Source organism: Budorcas taxicolor, chromosome 2 (genome assembly GCF_023091745.1).
Source record: "Budorcas taxicolor isolate Tak-1 chromosome 2, Takin1.1, whole genome shotgun sequence".
NCBI lineage: Eukaryota > Metazoa > Chordata > Mammalia > Artiodactyla > Bovidae > Budorcas > Budorcas taxicolor.
The window spans coordinates 156588345-156605716 of record NC_068911.1 but is presented as its reverse complement, the minus strand read 5'-3'; the positions used below and the strand labels follow the sequence as shown (position 1 = coordinate 156605716).

Genomic DNA, 17372 nt, shown 5'->3' with positions numbered 1-17372 from the left:
AAGTCTTAAAATCTTAGATCAAAAGGGCAGTATGTTTGTATTAAGGACAAAATTAACAGCCATTATCTAGCACCTACTAACACTATTTTTAGAGTACTGACCCATAATAGAAAAAAGCCAAGGGACAGACAAGGGCCTAATTTCCAAAATGTACAAACAGTTCACACAAATCAACAAGAGCAGCAACAACAACAAAAACATCCCAATTAAGAAATGAGCAAAAGACTTGAATAGACATTTCTCCAAAGAAGACATACAGTTGGCCAATAGGCAGGTGAAAAGACGCTCAACTTTGCTAACTATTAGAGAAATATAAATAAGAACTACAATGAGGTATCACCTCACATCATTCAGAATGGTTATCACTAAAAACCTACAAATAATAAATGTTGGAGAAGGTATGGAGAAAAAGGAACCTTCCTATATCGTTGGTGGGGGTATAAATTGGTGCAGCCACTATGTAAAACAAAATCTAAATGTACAGTCCTGAAACCCCATTTCTGGGCATATATCTAGAGGAAACTCTTATTCAAAAAGATACATGTACCCCAGTGTTTATCGAAGCACTATTTACAATAGCCAAGACATGGAAGCAACCTACATGTTAATCAACAGATGAATGGATAAAGAAGATGTGGTATACATAAACAATGGAATACTACACAGCCATAAAAAAGAACGAAATAATGCCATTTGCAGCAACATGGATGGACTTAGAGATTATCATATGAAGCGAAGTAAGTCAGACAGAGACAAATATCACATGATATCACTTTTACGTGGAATCTAAAATGTGATACAAATGAACTTATTTGCAAAATGGAAATAGACTCACGAACATAGAAAACACACTATGAGAAAGCAGTGGAGGGATAAACTAGGAATTTGTAACGAACAGATACACACCAGTATATACAAAATAGTTAAACAACAAGGTCCTACTATATAGCACAGAGAACTACGTTCAATATCCTGTAACAAGCCATAATGGAAAAGAATATGAGAAACGTAAATTCCCTGGTGGTCCAGTGGTTAGGACTCTGTGCTTTTACTGCTGAAAGCCTGGGTTCAATCCCTGGTCAGGGAATAATATCCCACAAGCTGTGAGGCACTGCCAAAAATGAAAAAGAATACACACACACACACACACACATACACACACACAATGAATCACTTTGCTGTACACCAGAAACTAACACAACATTGTAAATAAATTATACTTCAATAAAAATGCAATTATAAACATATAACCATATCAATGGATAACTGTATTAGATAAGGCAATACATTTAAAGCCTTCCACTGAAATCACAGTAAGCAGTTAGTAAATGTTAATTACTATTATTAAAAAAAGCCAGCATGTAATTAAGTATTTTGATGTCATAACATTATAAGGACAGAAATTAGAAGGCAGAGAAACTGATCTCTTTCAACAAAGGAGTGAAAGCATTCTCTCACAAGTTCCTGAATGCAAGACAGTGAGCTGACATTTCCTTAAGTGACCATCTCCTCTACACATTAACATCACTGATCCTGAGCACTCTGGAGACCATGTGATCACCCAAGTTCTGCTTGTGTGTGCAGATTGTTACTCTGCTTATTGCTTGAGTTTTGTGTGAAAGTCAAGTGTGGCTTGCAGTGCTGGGGACAAGCTGGCTGAAGACACGGAGCTACCATGCCACCCCACTCAGCTCTCCCCATAGCTTTGAAATATGCTTAAAAAAACTTTTTTTTTTTCCTGTGAAACATGCTTTTAAGAAGGCACATCAGACTTTGGAAAAGGTGTTTTGATCAATGAGGAAATAAGAAAGCTTTTAAATAAAGTTAATGCTGGACTTCCCTGGTGGTACACTGGTTGAGGGGCTTCCCCATTGCTCAGCAATAAAGAATTGCCTGCAATGCAGGAGATGCAGGGAAGGAGACTTGGATTTGCTCCCTAGGTTGGGAAGATCCCCTGGAGGAGGGCGTGGCAACCTGCTCCAGTATTCTTGCCAGGAAAATCTCATGGACAGAGGAGCCTGGTGGGCTATGGTCCATGGGGTCACAAAGAGTTGAACACAACTAAAGTGATTGAGCATGCACGCACAGTGGTTGAGAGTCTGCCTGCAAGTGTAGGGGACATGAGTTTGATTCCCTGGTCTAGGAGGATTCTACATGCCCTGGGACAATTAAGCCCATGAGCAACAACTACTGCAGCCTGCATTCTAGAACCCGTGCTCCAGAACAAGAGAAGACACTGCAATGAGAAACCCAGGCAGCAACAAAGACTCAGCCCAGCCAGAAACGAAAAATAAATAAATAAATTTTAAAAAAGATAAAGTTAACACTAATTAAATTTACTACTACTAGTAGCAGCAACTGTAATTATTGAGTGTGGACTTTTAATCCTATGCTCAGTCACTCAGTTGTGTCCAGCTTTTTGCCACCCCATGGTCTATAGCCAGTGTCTTTAGTGAAAGTGAAAATCACTCATTCGTGTCTGATTTTTTGTGACTCAATGGACCATAGCCTGTCAGGTTCCTCTGTTCATGGAATTCTCCAGGCAAGAATACTGGAGTGGGTATGCATTCCCTTTGCTCCAGGGGATATTCCCAACCCAGGGATTGAACCCAGGTCTCCTGCATTGCAGATCGATTCTTTACCATCTGAGCCACCAGGGAATCCTAATTCCCTATGAATCCCTTTAGGAGGGACAATGATTAGCTCCATTTTGGAGATGAGGAAATAGAGTTGCAATGAGGTTTAGCATCTTGCCCAAATTCACCTGGTGGGTCAGAAGAGAGACCAGACCTGCACTTAGGGCATCTGATTGATGATCAGATGATCACATGGTCTCCAGAGTGCTCAGGATCAGTGATGTTAATGTGTAGAGGAGATGGTCACTTAAGGAAATGTCAGCTCACTGTCTTGCATTCAGGAACTTGTGAGAGAATGCTTTCACTCCTTTGTTGAAAGAGATCTGGTTCTCTGCCTTCTAATTTCTGTCCTTATAATGTTATGCCATCAAAACACTTAGGGCATCTCCTCTGTAAGACAATCCTAGCACATTTCCCTGGGCGATGTTAACTCTCCACTCTTTCCTTGTCCCTGCTCACTTGAGGACTACGTGATTCTGACTCTTCATCACTCTTCCCACTCCCTGCCTTGGATTTTGAAATCATTGGCTTTGAGGTTCAATCCCTTGCCAAACATATACATGGATCTAATGACTCTGTAGGCATACTCATCCTACACATGACCACAGGATTACCTGGGGAGTTAGACTAAATCCTACAAAACCAAAGGTTGTTGCTATCAGGAACATCACGACTAAGGATTCTCCGGTTGATATGAAATTTAAATATCAACCATGGAGTCCAGTATATTTCACAGGAGACTGGCAATGATGATGAGCTTCCCTGTTAGGTCAGATGGTAAAGAATCCACCTGCAATGCAGGAGACCTGGTTTCAATCCCTGGGTCTGGAAGATCCTCTGAAGGGAATGGCAACCAAATCCAATATTCCTGCCTGGAGAATTCCATGGACAGAGGAGCCTGGTGAGCTACAATCCATGGGGTTGCAAAGATTCGGACATGACTGAGTGACTAACACTTTCACTTGGCAGTGATGACACCACTGTGGCAGTAAGCTTCAGGGAAGGCCCCTCCTCCCCAGTTATAAGTCTGGACCCAAACATCATATCTATGCCTTAGGCAACTCATCAGTATCACCACTGGATATCGTGAGTGGCCACAAGAGCTTCCTGGAGCATGACAATTGTTTGAGTATTCAGAATTCCAAAGCAGGGTGGGAATAAGTAAGGAGAAAATGGTGGCATGACTCAGACAGAATTGCAGTGCTGTTGTCAGGAATAATGCCAGTGCTTTGAAACCAAGGCAAATCTCTGGACATGACTGGAGGATCAAAGGCCAGCTCTCAAGGAACTGTTTCAAAGGTTCTTGAGCTTAGTTGGCATCAATTACACTGATACATTCTGCACTTTTAATGGTAATTGTAACTGCTAGCCAATGTCAAGTTGTATCCACATTCTATTTTCTTTTCTCCTTCAGTGAAGCAGTGATAACCATCAGCCTACTTTAGTTGAAGTATCTTGTATTTGACCAGATTAACAAGATGAGAAACCCAGGAACTACTCCTCCCATTCCATTTATTTTTACTTGAGTTAGCCTTTAACCAAATTACCATTATGATCAGAAAAAAAGAATAACCTTATTCATTTCCTGACAAATCTTCTTTGATGACATTAGTAAGTCATTATTCACAGACTCCAAAGATTACTTTTAAGAATTCAATAGCCATCAGGAAGCATTTTGCTTAATCACACACACACACAAATGCATACTTTGTACCTTTTTTCTTTTCTAAAGACAATCTGGAAGTTACAGTGTGATAAAGAAACATTTAAATTGTATTTATCAATATATATTAATATATCATTTGGTTAAGTACCATTAAACCTCTAAGGCAGAGATGCAGGTAACCACAGGGATATTTGCCTCATTCTTTAATGATTTCACATTCTCAGGGATTTGCAATGTCTGCACGAATCCTTCAGTATGTCAAGATGGGATGTTAGAGAAGCCCACTCTTAGTGATATGCACGTACCTATGCTTTTAAAGCCCATTTGTGGTCTCTAGAGAAAATAGATGTAATTAACTTATGGAGGGACCAATAGGGCTTGGCAGTCCAGGACATTCCTTGAAGAGGGAGCAGCCTACTCAAAGTACCCCCACCAAGAACTTGTAGTGAACCTACAGCGTCTGACTTGCTGGTTTTCCCATCTTCCTCAAGGATCTGTCCCAACCTCACCACAGCGCTGGCTCTGGAGTTTACACCCTCTTTCATAAATCCTTACTGCATGAAAAACATGTTGGAAACACACTTATACAGAGATGGAAACAACTTGAAAGTTTGTGTACTGCTTTCTAACTAAATAATAAAAGACATTACCTGAAGGAACTGCTTGTGGAAATTTTGTTTTCATTGGAATATGTGTGTGTGTGTGTGTGTGTGTGTATGCACATGTGTGTTAATTCACATGCATGTCAGTAAATTAAATCACATTCACACACTGAATTTCTTGGCCAAGTTACTAGTTTCTCTTCAGATCTCAAAAAGGACACTTATGGTCCTACTTGATTTGGCATCTAGTTTGAACAACTCCTTCTGGCAGCATGTCCTTATGCCTTGCAGCCAAATACCTTTTTAAGTTTATGTCTTTCAAGGACAGCTTTGTTTCAGCCACATGCTGCTAGCCTTTTCCACTGCACCCCCTCCTTGCCTCTGCTATAAAAACATCAATAGATTCTTGTTGTCTAAAACTGAAACAGGAATTATTTGACTGACATTGTGCTGTGCTGTGCTTAGTCGTGTCTGACTCTTTGCAACCCCATGGACTGTAGCTTGCCAGGCTCCTCTGTCGTGGGTATTCTCCAGGCAAGAACGCTGGAGTGGGTTGCCATGCCCTCCTCCATGAGATCTTGCCAACCAAGGGATCGAATCCAGGTCTCCTGCATTGCAGACAGATTCTTTACCAGCTGAGCTACCAGGGAAGCCCTTGACTGATGTTAGTGCCCTTCAAAAGTTGGTGCAAAACCACACTAGTGGCTTTGAAACACTATCTTAACTCACGTGACATCTCAGCTAAACTTGGAAGTGAGCGTGAAGATGAGAGAGGTCCAGACACTGACTTGGGTAAGTTAATGCTGTTTGCTCAGTAGTGTCTGACTGTTTGTGATCCCATGGACTGTAGCCTGCCAAGCTCCTCCGTCCATGGGATTCTCCAGGCAAGAATATTGGAGTGGGTTGCCATTCCCTTCAGGGGATCTTCCTGACTCAGGGATTGAAACTGTGTCTCTTAACTCTCCTGTACTGGCAGGTGAGTTCTTTACCACTAGCATCACCTGGGAAGCCCCAACCTTGTTTAAACTGAACTTTTATTTATCTATTTATTTATTTTAGACTGCTTGGGATCTTGGTTGCTGCAAGTAGGCTTTCTCTAGTTGTGGGGAATGGGGGCTACTCTGTAGTTGTGATGTGTGAAAGTTTTTCATTGCAGTGGCTTCTCTTATTGCAGAACAGGGGCTCTAGAGTGAGAGCTTCAATGGTTGTGGCGCAACGGGTTAGTGGCCCTTCAGCACATGGGATCTTCTTGGATCAGGACTGTGTTCGCCACATTGACAGGTGGATTCTTAACCACTGGACCACCAGGAAAGTTCTGAAATTTATTCTTAATTCAAGAGTTACCTGGGTTGTGTTTTACTGGTGGGAATGTAGATCAGTATAAACTGGAACACTCTTTCTTGATGGATATATAGACAGAGGCTTCAAAACGATTATTCTTTCGAACAGTAGTTTGAATTTTATGAATTTATCCTGATGTAACCAGAAACTTGAAGAAAAAATTTATGTACAAGGTTTCCATTGTAATATTCATAACATAAGAAGTGGAAACAATCTCAGTATTTAGTTATAAGGACTTAGATTTCTAGAATTTCATGATGGGTTTCTTATAAAGGACTAGAACATGAATAGCTCAAGAATGGCCTATTAAGTATTATGTATTTTTCATTATTATTTTTTTTTTGGCCCTGTCTTGTGGCATGTAGGATCTAAGTTCCCAGACCAGGGATCCAACCCACGCTCCCTGCAGCAGAAAGGCAGAGTCCTAATCGCTAGACCAGCAGAGAATTCCCTGTGCATGTGTGTGTCTAACTAGAAATTGATATTGAGAGATTCTCACAAAATAATATTACATAAAAATGTATTACCAAGCTTCCTGGTTGAAGCGTGTATCATCTCTCACTTGAAACATTGTAAAAACCACTTTAGTCTCTGAATCCTCTCGTCTGCCCTGCATTCAGCTGTCCAAACCACAGCAAATCAGGTGTTAGTGAACATCTTTAAACCACAGTTTTGGCCCTTCTCTACTTGCAAGCTGTCAATGGCTTCTCACTTCTGGATCTCATATGTTGCATCTTTGAGCCCCCCTCCAAGGCCCTGAGTGTACTCAAGCTTCCTGTCCAGTGCTCTGAAGCTCCATCGGCCCCAGGCCTCTGTGCCCACTGTTTCTCCCCTTCAGCTCTTTCCTCACACTGGCTCCTGCTCCAGGCCTCAGGCCTCATCTTATGCCTCCCTTCCTCAGAGAAACCTTACCTGACCCATTTATGCCCTGAACCATCTTACCCAGCCAAACCGCGACAACCAAACTGGTTCAGGTAACTGCAAAATTCAGGCCTGATCTAGGACTCAAAAAGTGTCATGAAGACCTGATTATCTTCTTGTCTCCTGGCCCCCATTTCTTTGGTGATGGCTTCAAAGAGATGTGCACTGTTCATGGTGCTAAGATGGCTGCAATGGCTCCAGCTTCCTCCTTTAACTTCAAACCTAGTAGGAAGAGTGGATATACTTCTCCAAGAGGATTCCAGTTAATACCCCAGAATTCAGTCTTGATGGCTTGGGTTACTCAACTCCAAGCATATACCTGTTTCAGGACCAACTACTGTCTCTGCTGGGGAACAACACTTTGATCTGCCAGGATGCTGTCAGGCCATGTGCTACTCCTGAAGTGAAGAGTTATGTGTATGTTGGGTCTCCAAACCCAAACTGGGATTTCAGGCAGCAGGCAGAATGGATCCTGGAGAAGAAAGCAAATGTCTGTCAGGATTTCTGACATGTTTGCAGAGCACTCTTTCTTTTTGATAATTATGTACTAATGCATGTTATTTAAAAAATTGTCTTCCCTGTAGCACTGCATATTCATCTTGAGAGGGACCATTCATATCCTTCCTCCTGCCTCACTGTTCTATGCCCAAGGGCCAACACAGTTCTTGGCACAAAGCAGATGCTCAATTAACATTTGTTCAGTAACTGTTACCCTCACCCCCCAAAAAAGCCCCAAACAAGAAAACAATATAAAACAGTACATATGGTAGGATTCCCGTTTTTGTTTTAAAAACTAAATTTTGCTCTTGTCCTCTATGCCTGTAAAATACAAATCTGAAAGAAAATACACCAACTATAACCGTGGTTATTTCTTTTTTAAAAAAAATTAATTAATTAATGCATTTTACATTTGGCTGTGCTGGGTCATTGTTGCTCAAGGGCTTTCTCTAGTTGCAGTGAGCAGTGGCTATTCTCTAGTTGCAAATTTCTCATTGCAGTGGCTTTTCTCGTTGGAGAGCACAAGTGTGTAGACTTCAGTAGTTGTGGCATGCAGGCTTAGTTGCCCTGCTGCAGGTGGGATCTTCCTGGACCAGGGATCGAACCCGTGTCTCCCGCATTAGCAGGCGTATCCTTAATCACTGAATCACCAGGGAAGTTTCAACAGTGTTTATTTCTTGATGGTAAGATTAGGAATGAGGCTTTAAAATAACACTCTCCTATATTTTCCAAACCTACAGGGAACTTATATTATTTTTTAACTGAAAACGTTTTGAAAATATTCTTTAGAGATACATTGGATAAGGTTCTTTTATTTGCAATAAAACTGTCCAGTTTTGAAAAGAAAAGAAGTTTTCTGAAAACATAAGGCCTCAGACCACCAGTTTCCCCATAACAAGGTGAATTCCTAGACAATTCAGAGGGGATTACTGGGGATGTCGATTGCTTAAGACACTAATAGGAACACAATGAAGAACAGTGGGGCTTTAGTCAAATGCATGCTGCCATGGAGGAATTGCATAGGCTGGCTTTGAAGCTGGCTTCTTCTTTGTTCCTTCTATATTGTGAAACTTGTAGCTTGAATTTTCTCAATTTCCAGACAGTCAGTATTCTGGTTTATGGACTATCAGTGTTTTACTTTATTATCATGTCCCTGATTTGTAATGCCACCCCCTTCCCCTTCTGTGGTGGCTTTTGTATTCTCTGTTCTTTCTGTTAATGTGCAGTTATAGAGTCATCTGAGAAGTGAAACTCACAAATCGAGTTGACCTAATACCAGGGCTTTGTGCACAGAATTACACGAATCAGCTCACAGACGACCTGATCTGAATCATGTGTCACATACCATGCTTTCTGGCTTCTGCTTATGATAGCAGATTTAGAATCAAAGGCACTTTCAGGACCATCTCCCCAGTAGAGCATCTTGATTTACAGGGCCTCTGGGTACTCCCTGGGGTTGGCCTTCTTAATAGTAGACCTGCTGTGAAGGTCAAAAGGGAGCAAAGATGGGCTAGGGAAGTCAAGACTCAAAAATGCATGCTATTCCACTATGACCCATGGGTGTTCTGAATAAACTTTCTTTATTCCCCAGTGTGTGTCCTGCGTGGTTCTACCAGGTGTGAGGCTTCAGCGGGAATCAACTGGAACCTCAATGTCTTGATTCCAGGCTCATTTCTGCCTCTGATTAGTTGTCTGTGCTTGCTTTGGTCTCAATGCCTCTGAGATTCAGGCTCTCATCTGTACAGTGGGCAAAGAACTCCTTCTTTTGCAGGCTGTTTGAGGGCCAGATAAGACCACTTAAGTAAAGTATCCAGCACCAAGAGTGATTTAGGGTGTGATGTGGGAATCTGGAGGGAAGAATATTAGTGAGCAAAAGCCCAGGAGAGCATCCTCTGCCCCTCTCAGCAAGGTCATGTGGGAAGACAAAGGATGCCCTTATTCTCAAACCAAACTTTTCTAGTCTGGGCCACATAGTGAGGGAATTTTCTTCTGCTTTTCTCTTTTACTTAACTGTCATGACAAGAGCATCAAGATTTCTTTAGGCCTCACCTTTAGCATTCCCATCTCTCTCCAATGGCAACAATATCCTTAAAGCAGAAGCTTTGCAGAATGGGCAAGGTGAATGGGGCAGGGGTGAGCCCTGAAGTCAGATAGCAAGCAGGAGGCACAAAGTTTAGACTGAAGCCCAAAATGCCCAAGATAGGAAGAAAATGAACCTTGGGGGTAGAATTTGCTTAGAAAACAGCTTTTCTAAATTTACAGTAAATTGCAGATCCTCTGTCAGGAGGCAAACTCATCCCATAGCCTGGGGTTTAATTATTTCCTAAATAATCCTCTTCTAGAGTACTCTGGGCAGATGCCACCACACCAGGGGTGGAAGCCGTCAAGACAAGGAGGCAGTGAGCTTGTTGAGAATTTCTAGGTTTGAAACTGCAATTATCTTGGAAGTTTTCGTAAACGAGTTGCCTTAAGGTAGGAAAGACCCATTGCCTCTTGCTCACCTTTTGACCTCCTCTCACTTAACTCCGGCCACAGAGGTTTTCTTTGAAAACCTTTCTTTCTTTTCTTCAGGGCACTGACATCTCACCTCCACATCTCATGTCACCTCCCTGGGGGAAGCCTTCCCAGGTGCCCCAGCTAAATAACTGTAGCTTCCCCTGTTCCTGTCCAGCAACCTTTACTCATCTTCTTGGTCATGTTCTCACCTACTTAGTATTCATTACTTTGTAATGATTTATTTACTTGTTTATTATTTGTTGAGGCAAAAAGAGATTACAAGCTTCCGAAGAAGGTATCTTGCTGGTTCCCAGCTGGATCCCCCAGGCTCCTTGTGTAGGGCTCTGATTAATGTGGCTTGCTGTTTTTCAGTTGCTAAGCCACGTCCGACTCTTTGCAACCCCATGGACTGCAGCACACCCAGCTTCCCTGTCCTTACTACCTCCTGGAGTTTGCTCAAACTCATGTTCACTAAGATGGTGACGCCATCCAACCATCTCATCCTCTGTTGCCCCTCCTCTTCCTGCCCTGAATCTTTCCCAGCATCAGGGTCTTTTCCAATGACTTGGCTCTTCACATCAGATGGCTAAAGTATTGGAGCTTCAGCTTCGGCATGAGTTCTTCATGAATATTCAGAGTTGATTTCCTGTAGGGTAGACTGTTTGATCTCCTTGCTGTCCAAGAGATTCTCAAGAGTCTTCTCCAGCACCGCAGTTTGAAAGCATCAATTCTTCAGTGCTCAGCCTTCTTTAAGGTCCAACTCTCATATCCCTATTGGACTGCTGGAAAAATCATAGGTTTGATTGTGGGACTTTTGTTGGCAAAACAATGTCTCTGCTTTTTAATATGATGTCTAGGTTTGTCATAGCTTTTCTTCCAAGGAGCAAGCGCATGGGGTATATGGAGTTTATATCTCCAGGTCACCTGGGCTGGATCACACCGTGCAAGGCAGATCTGAGGATATTCACCAGTTTTGATTTCCAGAAACCACTCAGGCAAAGGTTCTTAACCTTTTCAGGGTCACAGATCTCTTTAGGTATTTGCTAAAACCAATCGACTCAATCAAAAGAACATGAAAATGCACTCAAAAACACTACGTATAACTTAGGGTTTGGAGACTTCTAAAGTCCCAGGTGGAAACTCAAGGCTTAAGAAAAACCAAGGAGAGAAGAAGAAAGATTAGGAAGTCCACGCCAGAGTCTTAGGAGAGAGTTCTTAAAATCGGGTCTGCTTAAAATGACCTATGTTCTTGGATTGTATATACACACACACACATATGAAGAAATAAAAAACAACTCGGCGTCAAGAGATCGCTTCTGGTTCCGGCTCTACTAAATGCTCCCTCCCTTACTTCGTTCAGGAGAAGACAACCAGTGACACTTCCTGCCGCAAGTGTCTGGGGAAATCTCTTAGCCAGGTCTAATCAACGTTTGCGGAATGAATGAAATCACATTCACGGCGCGGGTGAATCAGCAAAGTAGCTCCTTTCGCGCTCTCCGCGCAGGGCTCCTCAGTGCGGAACCCGCGGAGCTCTCGGTGCTCCGCGCACCGCAGATCAGGCCGGAGGCCGAGGTCTGCGCGCAGGTGTATTCGCACCTAGGGCCGCCCGCGCGGCGCGGGGCGGGGCGGAGCCAGCTGAGGCGGGGCGGGGCCGTCGGGGGCGGGGCGGGGCAGGAGGAGGGAGCGGAAAGAAGGGAGTCGGGAAACGGAGGAGAGGGGAGGAGAAAGGAGGGTGAGAAGAGATGAGGAAAGGGGAAGAGCGGGAGGAGGGCGAGCAGGAGGGGGAAGGAGGGAGGTGCGGGGGCTGGGGGGAGGAAGTGCGGTAGGGAGGAGCGGGAGGAGCGGCCGGAGCGGGAGGGGAGGCAGGGCAGCGGCGCGGGGCGGAGTCTGCAAACTTTCGCTTCGAGAGCATTGTGGGAAGCAGCCATGGTCTGATGCCGGCGCCTCACCTGTCAGCCGCGCCGGCTCCAGCGCTCGCGTCTCGCCCTCGCGTCCCCCGCGCTCGTCCCTCGCCGGCCGGGGACGGCGGCGGCCCGGCCACCATGGTGAGTGCGGGCCCCGGCGGGTGAGCGCGGACCCCGGCGGGTGTGTGCGGGCGCCCTGCCCAAGCACCTGCCGCGCTGGGCCGGGCGCGCGGCCGGTAGGGGAGCAGCCCGGTCGCGCCCCGCGGTCCCCCACCCCGCCATCCCGACCCCGGCCCGGGACACCAGGGACCCCAGCTCGGGCCCCTCGCGGCCACGGGGCGCCGCGGCTCCATTCATTCGACCGTTTTTGCTGAGCGCTTAGTCTGTGCCAGGCGCGGTGCCAGGCGGGAGACGTCGTGGGGACCCGGTGGAGCCCTGGCTGTTGGCGGCTTATCTTCTAGGAGGAGGATGTGGAAGGAGGGAGATGAGTAATAGACCAGTAAAATCGAAATAACTTCCGAGAGTAAGTGCTCTGAAGTCTCAAGTACAACCGGATGCAGGGATGGAGAGGCAGCTATAAAACAGGGGCAAGAAGCGAAGGCCTCCCGGAGGAGGTGACGTCTGAGCTGCTGGAAGTCCTAGGGGGCAGTGCAGGTAGTGGGAGCAGAGGCAAGAAGCGAAGGCCTCCCGGAGGAGGTGACGTCTGAGCTGCTGGAAGTCCTAGGGGGCAGTGCAGGTAGTGGGAGCAGAGAGAGCAAAGGCTAGAGAGGAGGAACCGTTGCTTCTAGTGGGACAGGTTGACAGGTACCAGATAAGACTTCCTCATATGCCCAGTTAAGGGGTTTGGATTTTATTCCATCCGAGTGGAGGGGGACCAGTCTGCAGTGATCCAGTTGAGAGATCCTGGTTGCAGTTGATGGAAGCAATAGCTTCAAGCGCCTCTCTCGTTCTTGCCTTCTGTTCAGGGCAGTTGTTTTTGTTTTGTTTTGTTTTTTTTGAGTATGCAGTGGCCTGAACAGCACCGAGTTCCACTTCCCCAGGTGAGCTCACTTCCCAAATCAAAGGAGGAACAAAAGTGACCCGCACTCTGCACTTGAGTACTCGCTGCAGGTGGAGCAGGAAGGCCCCGAGGGTTACAAAAGTTGATGGACAAGGAGGGCAGCGGAGTGCTGAGCTCCTGTTCCAGAAGATCACAGATGGTGGTTCCTAGGTTTGGCTGCATAGACTGGAGGCACCATTGTTGTTTGTTGAGGGTTCCTTGTAAATACCGCATGGTGCAAAAAGGAACCTGTAAATAATGGAGCAACTCTCCTGGCTTGCTCAGGTTTCTCAAGGAACACAGTGACATATGTGCAGCACACTGCACCGTTTGCCTCATGAAGAATGGAATGAGGCCCTGGAGTTTGTGAGTTGCAAAAATCTTCCATCCAGAAAGCTGGTACAAGTTCTGGACAACACTTGCAGTGGAGTTTTATTTTTTCTTGCTGGTGTCAATGATGAGTTGATCAAAAATGTGCAGTTTCCCTTGTTTCTCATCAGACCTTGCCCAATGGGAGATATTGATGTTTTTGAGTGCTTGTGATAACCAACTCTATCTTCTACCTTCATGATCTCAGTTAGTTCGTGCAACAAGCAACCAAATGAAAGTATTATGCTCTTTGCATTTTACCTGCTCTGACCTGTCCCAGCAACATGTCCTTGGATCGTGCCTTGACCTCTCTATGCCAGTTTGCTCATTTATAAAGTAGGGATAATAACTGATCCTAACTCATAAGGCAGTGGTTCTCAAAGTTTGGTCTGGGTACACTTAGGAGTCCCCAAGGTTTTTTAGAAGTCCAGAAGGCCAAAACTCTTTTCATAAGAACACAAAGGTATTATTTACCCTTTACACGTTCATTCCTACCTGAGTATACATGATGTTTTCTCAAGGTTAACCTGACCTGGGAGAGTGCAGCAGAGTGAAGGCAAAAGCACAAGGCCAGTCCAGCTGTCTTCTATTGAGCCAGACTTTAAGGAAATTTGCCAAAATGTAAAACAATGCCATTCTTCTCATTTTTTTCCTTTGGAAAATATTGTTACTGTTCATTAAAGAGCTTCTGTTAATGTGTAATAGGTTGATTATAGTTTTTAAGTGAATTAATAAATGCATGGGGTTGCAAACAGTCGGACACAACTGAGCGACTGAAGTGAAGTGTAAGAAGTATCTAAATTTTTTCTGTACTTAAATTCGCAATACAGTAAACATCAATAGAACTTACATAAACAAAAAGTCTTTGGGGCTGAAGTTTTAAAAATATATATACATGTTTTGCTTTGTTGTTTCATTTAATTAATACCTTATTTTTATTATTTGGGGCTGAGTTTTTAAGAGTGAAGAGAGTCCCAGGCAAGTTCTGTGCATGAATGCAAGTGAAAGCTGGTAGACCAGCTTTGCCCATTGTAAGTGCTCAGTGACTGTCACTTCCTATCTTTTATTACTGTCACGTGGCAGAGAAGCATAAGTGGCCCTCCCCATTGCCCAGCATCTCTAGGCTTTTTAGTGAGGATCGCTTTGTGACTCCTTGTTTTTCTTCTGCTTCGTTCCTGACTCTTGCTGCTAGGAGACTAGAAGATGCCCACAGCATCCCACTGGTACCTACACACAGAAAATGGTCCTTGGTTCCACGGGGCCAGTGATCTAGATTTCAAGTGCAGAAATTTCATACACTTTGCATCTAGGGGCAGTGCTTATAGCTGGGTAGTTCTGTTTGCATCACCTTTGTACTTTTGCACCCTGCCTTTGTTTTAGAAATCTCTACCTTGGGAAATAAAGCTAGGGTTGTTGTGTTTTCAGAGATCCCCACTGGCTGTGAGACCACTGCACTGAAACACTTAACTGGGGAGAATTTACTATTGCATGGTTGCCAGTGTTGATGGAAGAAGGAGGATTTTAAAACTTTGCTCCTTTATGTATTTGTTTTCCCTTGGACAGAGGAGCCTGGTGGGCTACAGTCCATGGGGTCAGAAAGAGTTGGACATGACTTAGACCACCACTGTCACCAAGCAGATATCAGTGATGATTTACAGGGTAAAGTTTGAAAGGCTTTCAGTTCAGTTCAGTTCAGTCGCTCAGTCGTGTCTGACTCTTTGTGACCCCATGAATCACAGCATGCCAGGCCTCCCTGTCCATCATCAACTCCCGGAGTTCACTCAGAGTTGTGTCCATCGAGTCAGTGATGCCATCCAGCCATCTCATCCTCAGTCATCCCCTTCTCCTCCTGCCCCCAATCCCTCCAGCATCAAAGTCTTCTCCAATGAGTCAACTCTTCACATGAGGTGGCCAAAATACTGGGGTTTCAGCTTTAGCATCATTCCTTCCAAATAAATCCCAGGGTTGATCTCCTTCAGAATGGACTGGTTGGATCTTCTTGCAGTCCAAGGGACTCTCAAGAGTCTTCTCCAACACTACAGTTCAAAAGCATCAATTCTTCAGCGCTCAGCCTTCTTCACAGTCCAACTCTCACATCCATACATGACTACTGGAAAAACCATAGCCTTGACTAGACGGACCTTAGTCGGCAAAGTAATGTCTCTGCTTTTGAATATGCTATCTAGGTTGGTCATAACTTTTCTTCCAAGGAGTAAGCGTCTTTTAATTTCATGGCTGCAGTCACCATCTGCAGTGATTTTGGCGCCCAAAAAAATAAAGTCTGACACTGTTTCCACTGTTTCCCCATCTATTTCCCATGGAGTGATGGGACTGGATGCCATGATCTTAGTTTTCTGAATGTTGAGCTTTAAGCCAACTTTTTCACTCTCCTCTTTTACTTTCATCAAGAGGCTTTTTAGTTCCTCTTCACTTTCTGCCATAAGGGTGGTGTCATCTGCCTATCTGAGGTGATTGATATTTCTCCCGGCAATCTTGATTCCAGCTTGTGTTTCTTCCAGCTTAGCGTTTCTCATGATGTACTCTGCATATAAGTTAAATAAGCAGGGTGACAATATACAGGCTTGATGTACTCCTTTTCCTATTTGGAACCAGTCTGTTGTTCCATGTCCAGTTCTAACTGTTGCTTCCTGGCCTGCATACAGATTTCTCAAGAGGCTTTGGGAACACCCTTAATAAAAATGCATGTGGACTTTGTTTCATGTAGTAATCATGCTTCTGAAAAGTTGAGGTGACTTTTAACATCACATTGTGAGCAAAATTGGGAAATTACCCATTGAAAGAATCTCAGGTGGTGACCCTTTTTGAAACATCAGTAAACACCTTCTGGTGTTGCAAGTCCAGTTCTCATAATATATGTTATTTATCTAAAGTAAAATAGACTTATGTTAAAAAAAGTCAAAGATTTTTTTATGTGATTTTACATTTGACTTGAGAGAGAGACCTTCCCAAACTGAACTGTAAAGTTATTCCTTTATCAGAATTCATGCTTGAATCAGCATAAGTTCTTCCTTTTCTTAAATAGGGTAATTCCAAACTTCTATGTGCATCATAATCTCATTGTATTACAGAGAAATGGGAACAGTGAAAAGGAGTTGCCAAGAATAAGGGTGGAGATATCTAACTCTGAACCTGGAAACCCTGCTGTGAGTCCTCCTCCCCACCCGATGTGTCATTTTGATTGTCTCAGGATTAAATAAATTGTAACTAGCATGTATTGTTGTTTTGTTTGGTGGTACATATATACAATGGAATATTTCTCAGCCACTAAAAGGAATGAAATTACATCATTTGTATGTGAATGGACCCATGGCATATACATTCCATGGAATTCTCCAGGCCAGAATACTGGAGTGGCTAGCCTTTCCCTTCTCCAGGAGATCTTCCCAACCCAAGGACTGAACCCAGGTCTCCTGCATTGCAGGCAGATTCTTTATCAGCTAAGCCATAAGGGAAGCCCAGAAATACTGGAGTGGGTAGCCTGTCCCTTCTCCAGGGGATCTTCCCAACCCAGGAATTGAACCAAGGTCTCCTGCATTGCAGGCGGATTCCCTCAACTGACCGATGAGGGAAGCCATAGCTTTACGACACTGTAAAGCAACTATCAGTTTGGTTCAGTTGCTCAGTCGTATCCTACTCTTTGTGACCCTGTGGACTGCAGCACGCCAGGCTTCAGCCTGTCCATCACCAACTCCCAGAGCTTGCTCAAACTCATTTCCATCGAGTTGGCGATGCCATCCAATCATCTCATCCTCTGGCATCCCCTTCTCCTCCTGCCTTCAGTCTTTCCCAGCATCAGGGTCTTTTCTAAGGAGTCAGTTCTTTGCATCAGGTGGCCAAAGTATCAGGCCATCAGTCCTTCCTGTGAATATTCAGGACTGA

General features: G+C 44.3%; 1 protein-coding gene across 1 annotated transcript in view; it reads left to right on the top strand.

Annotated features, from left to right (window-relative positions):
- Positions 1 to 12080: 12080 nt before the first annotated feature.
- Positions 12081 to 17372, top strand: part of AP1S3 (adaptor related protein complex 1 subunit sigma 3) — a 66775-nt gene continuing 61483 nt past the window's right edge. The window contains exon 1 of the mRNA XM_052635791.1: positions 12081 to 12205. Coding sequence (XP_052491751.1) covers positions 12095 to 12205 — 111 coding nt within the window. The 5' untranslated portion in view covers positions 12081 to 12094. The remainder of the gene's footprint in view (positions 12206 to 17372) is intronic.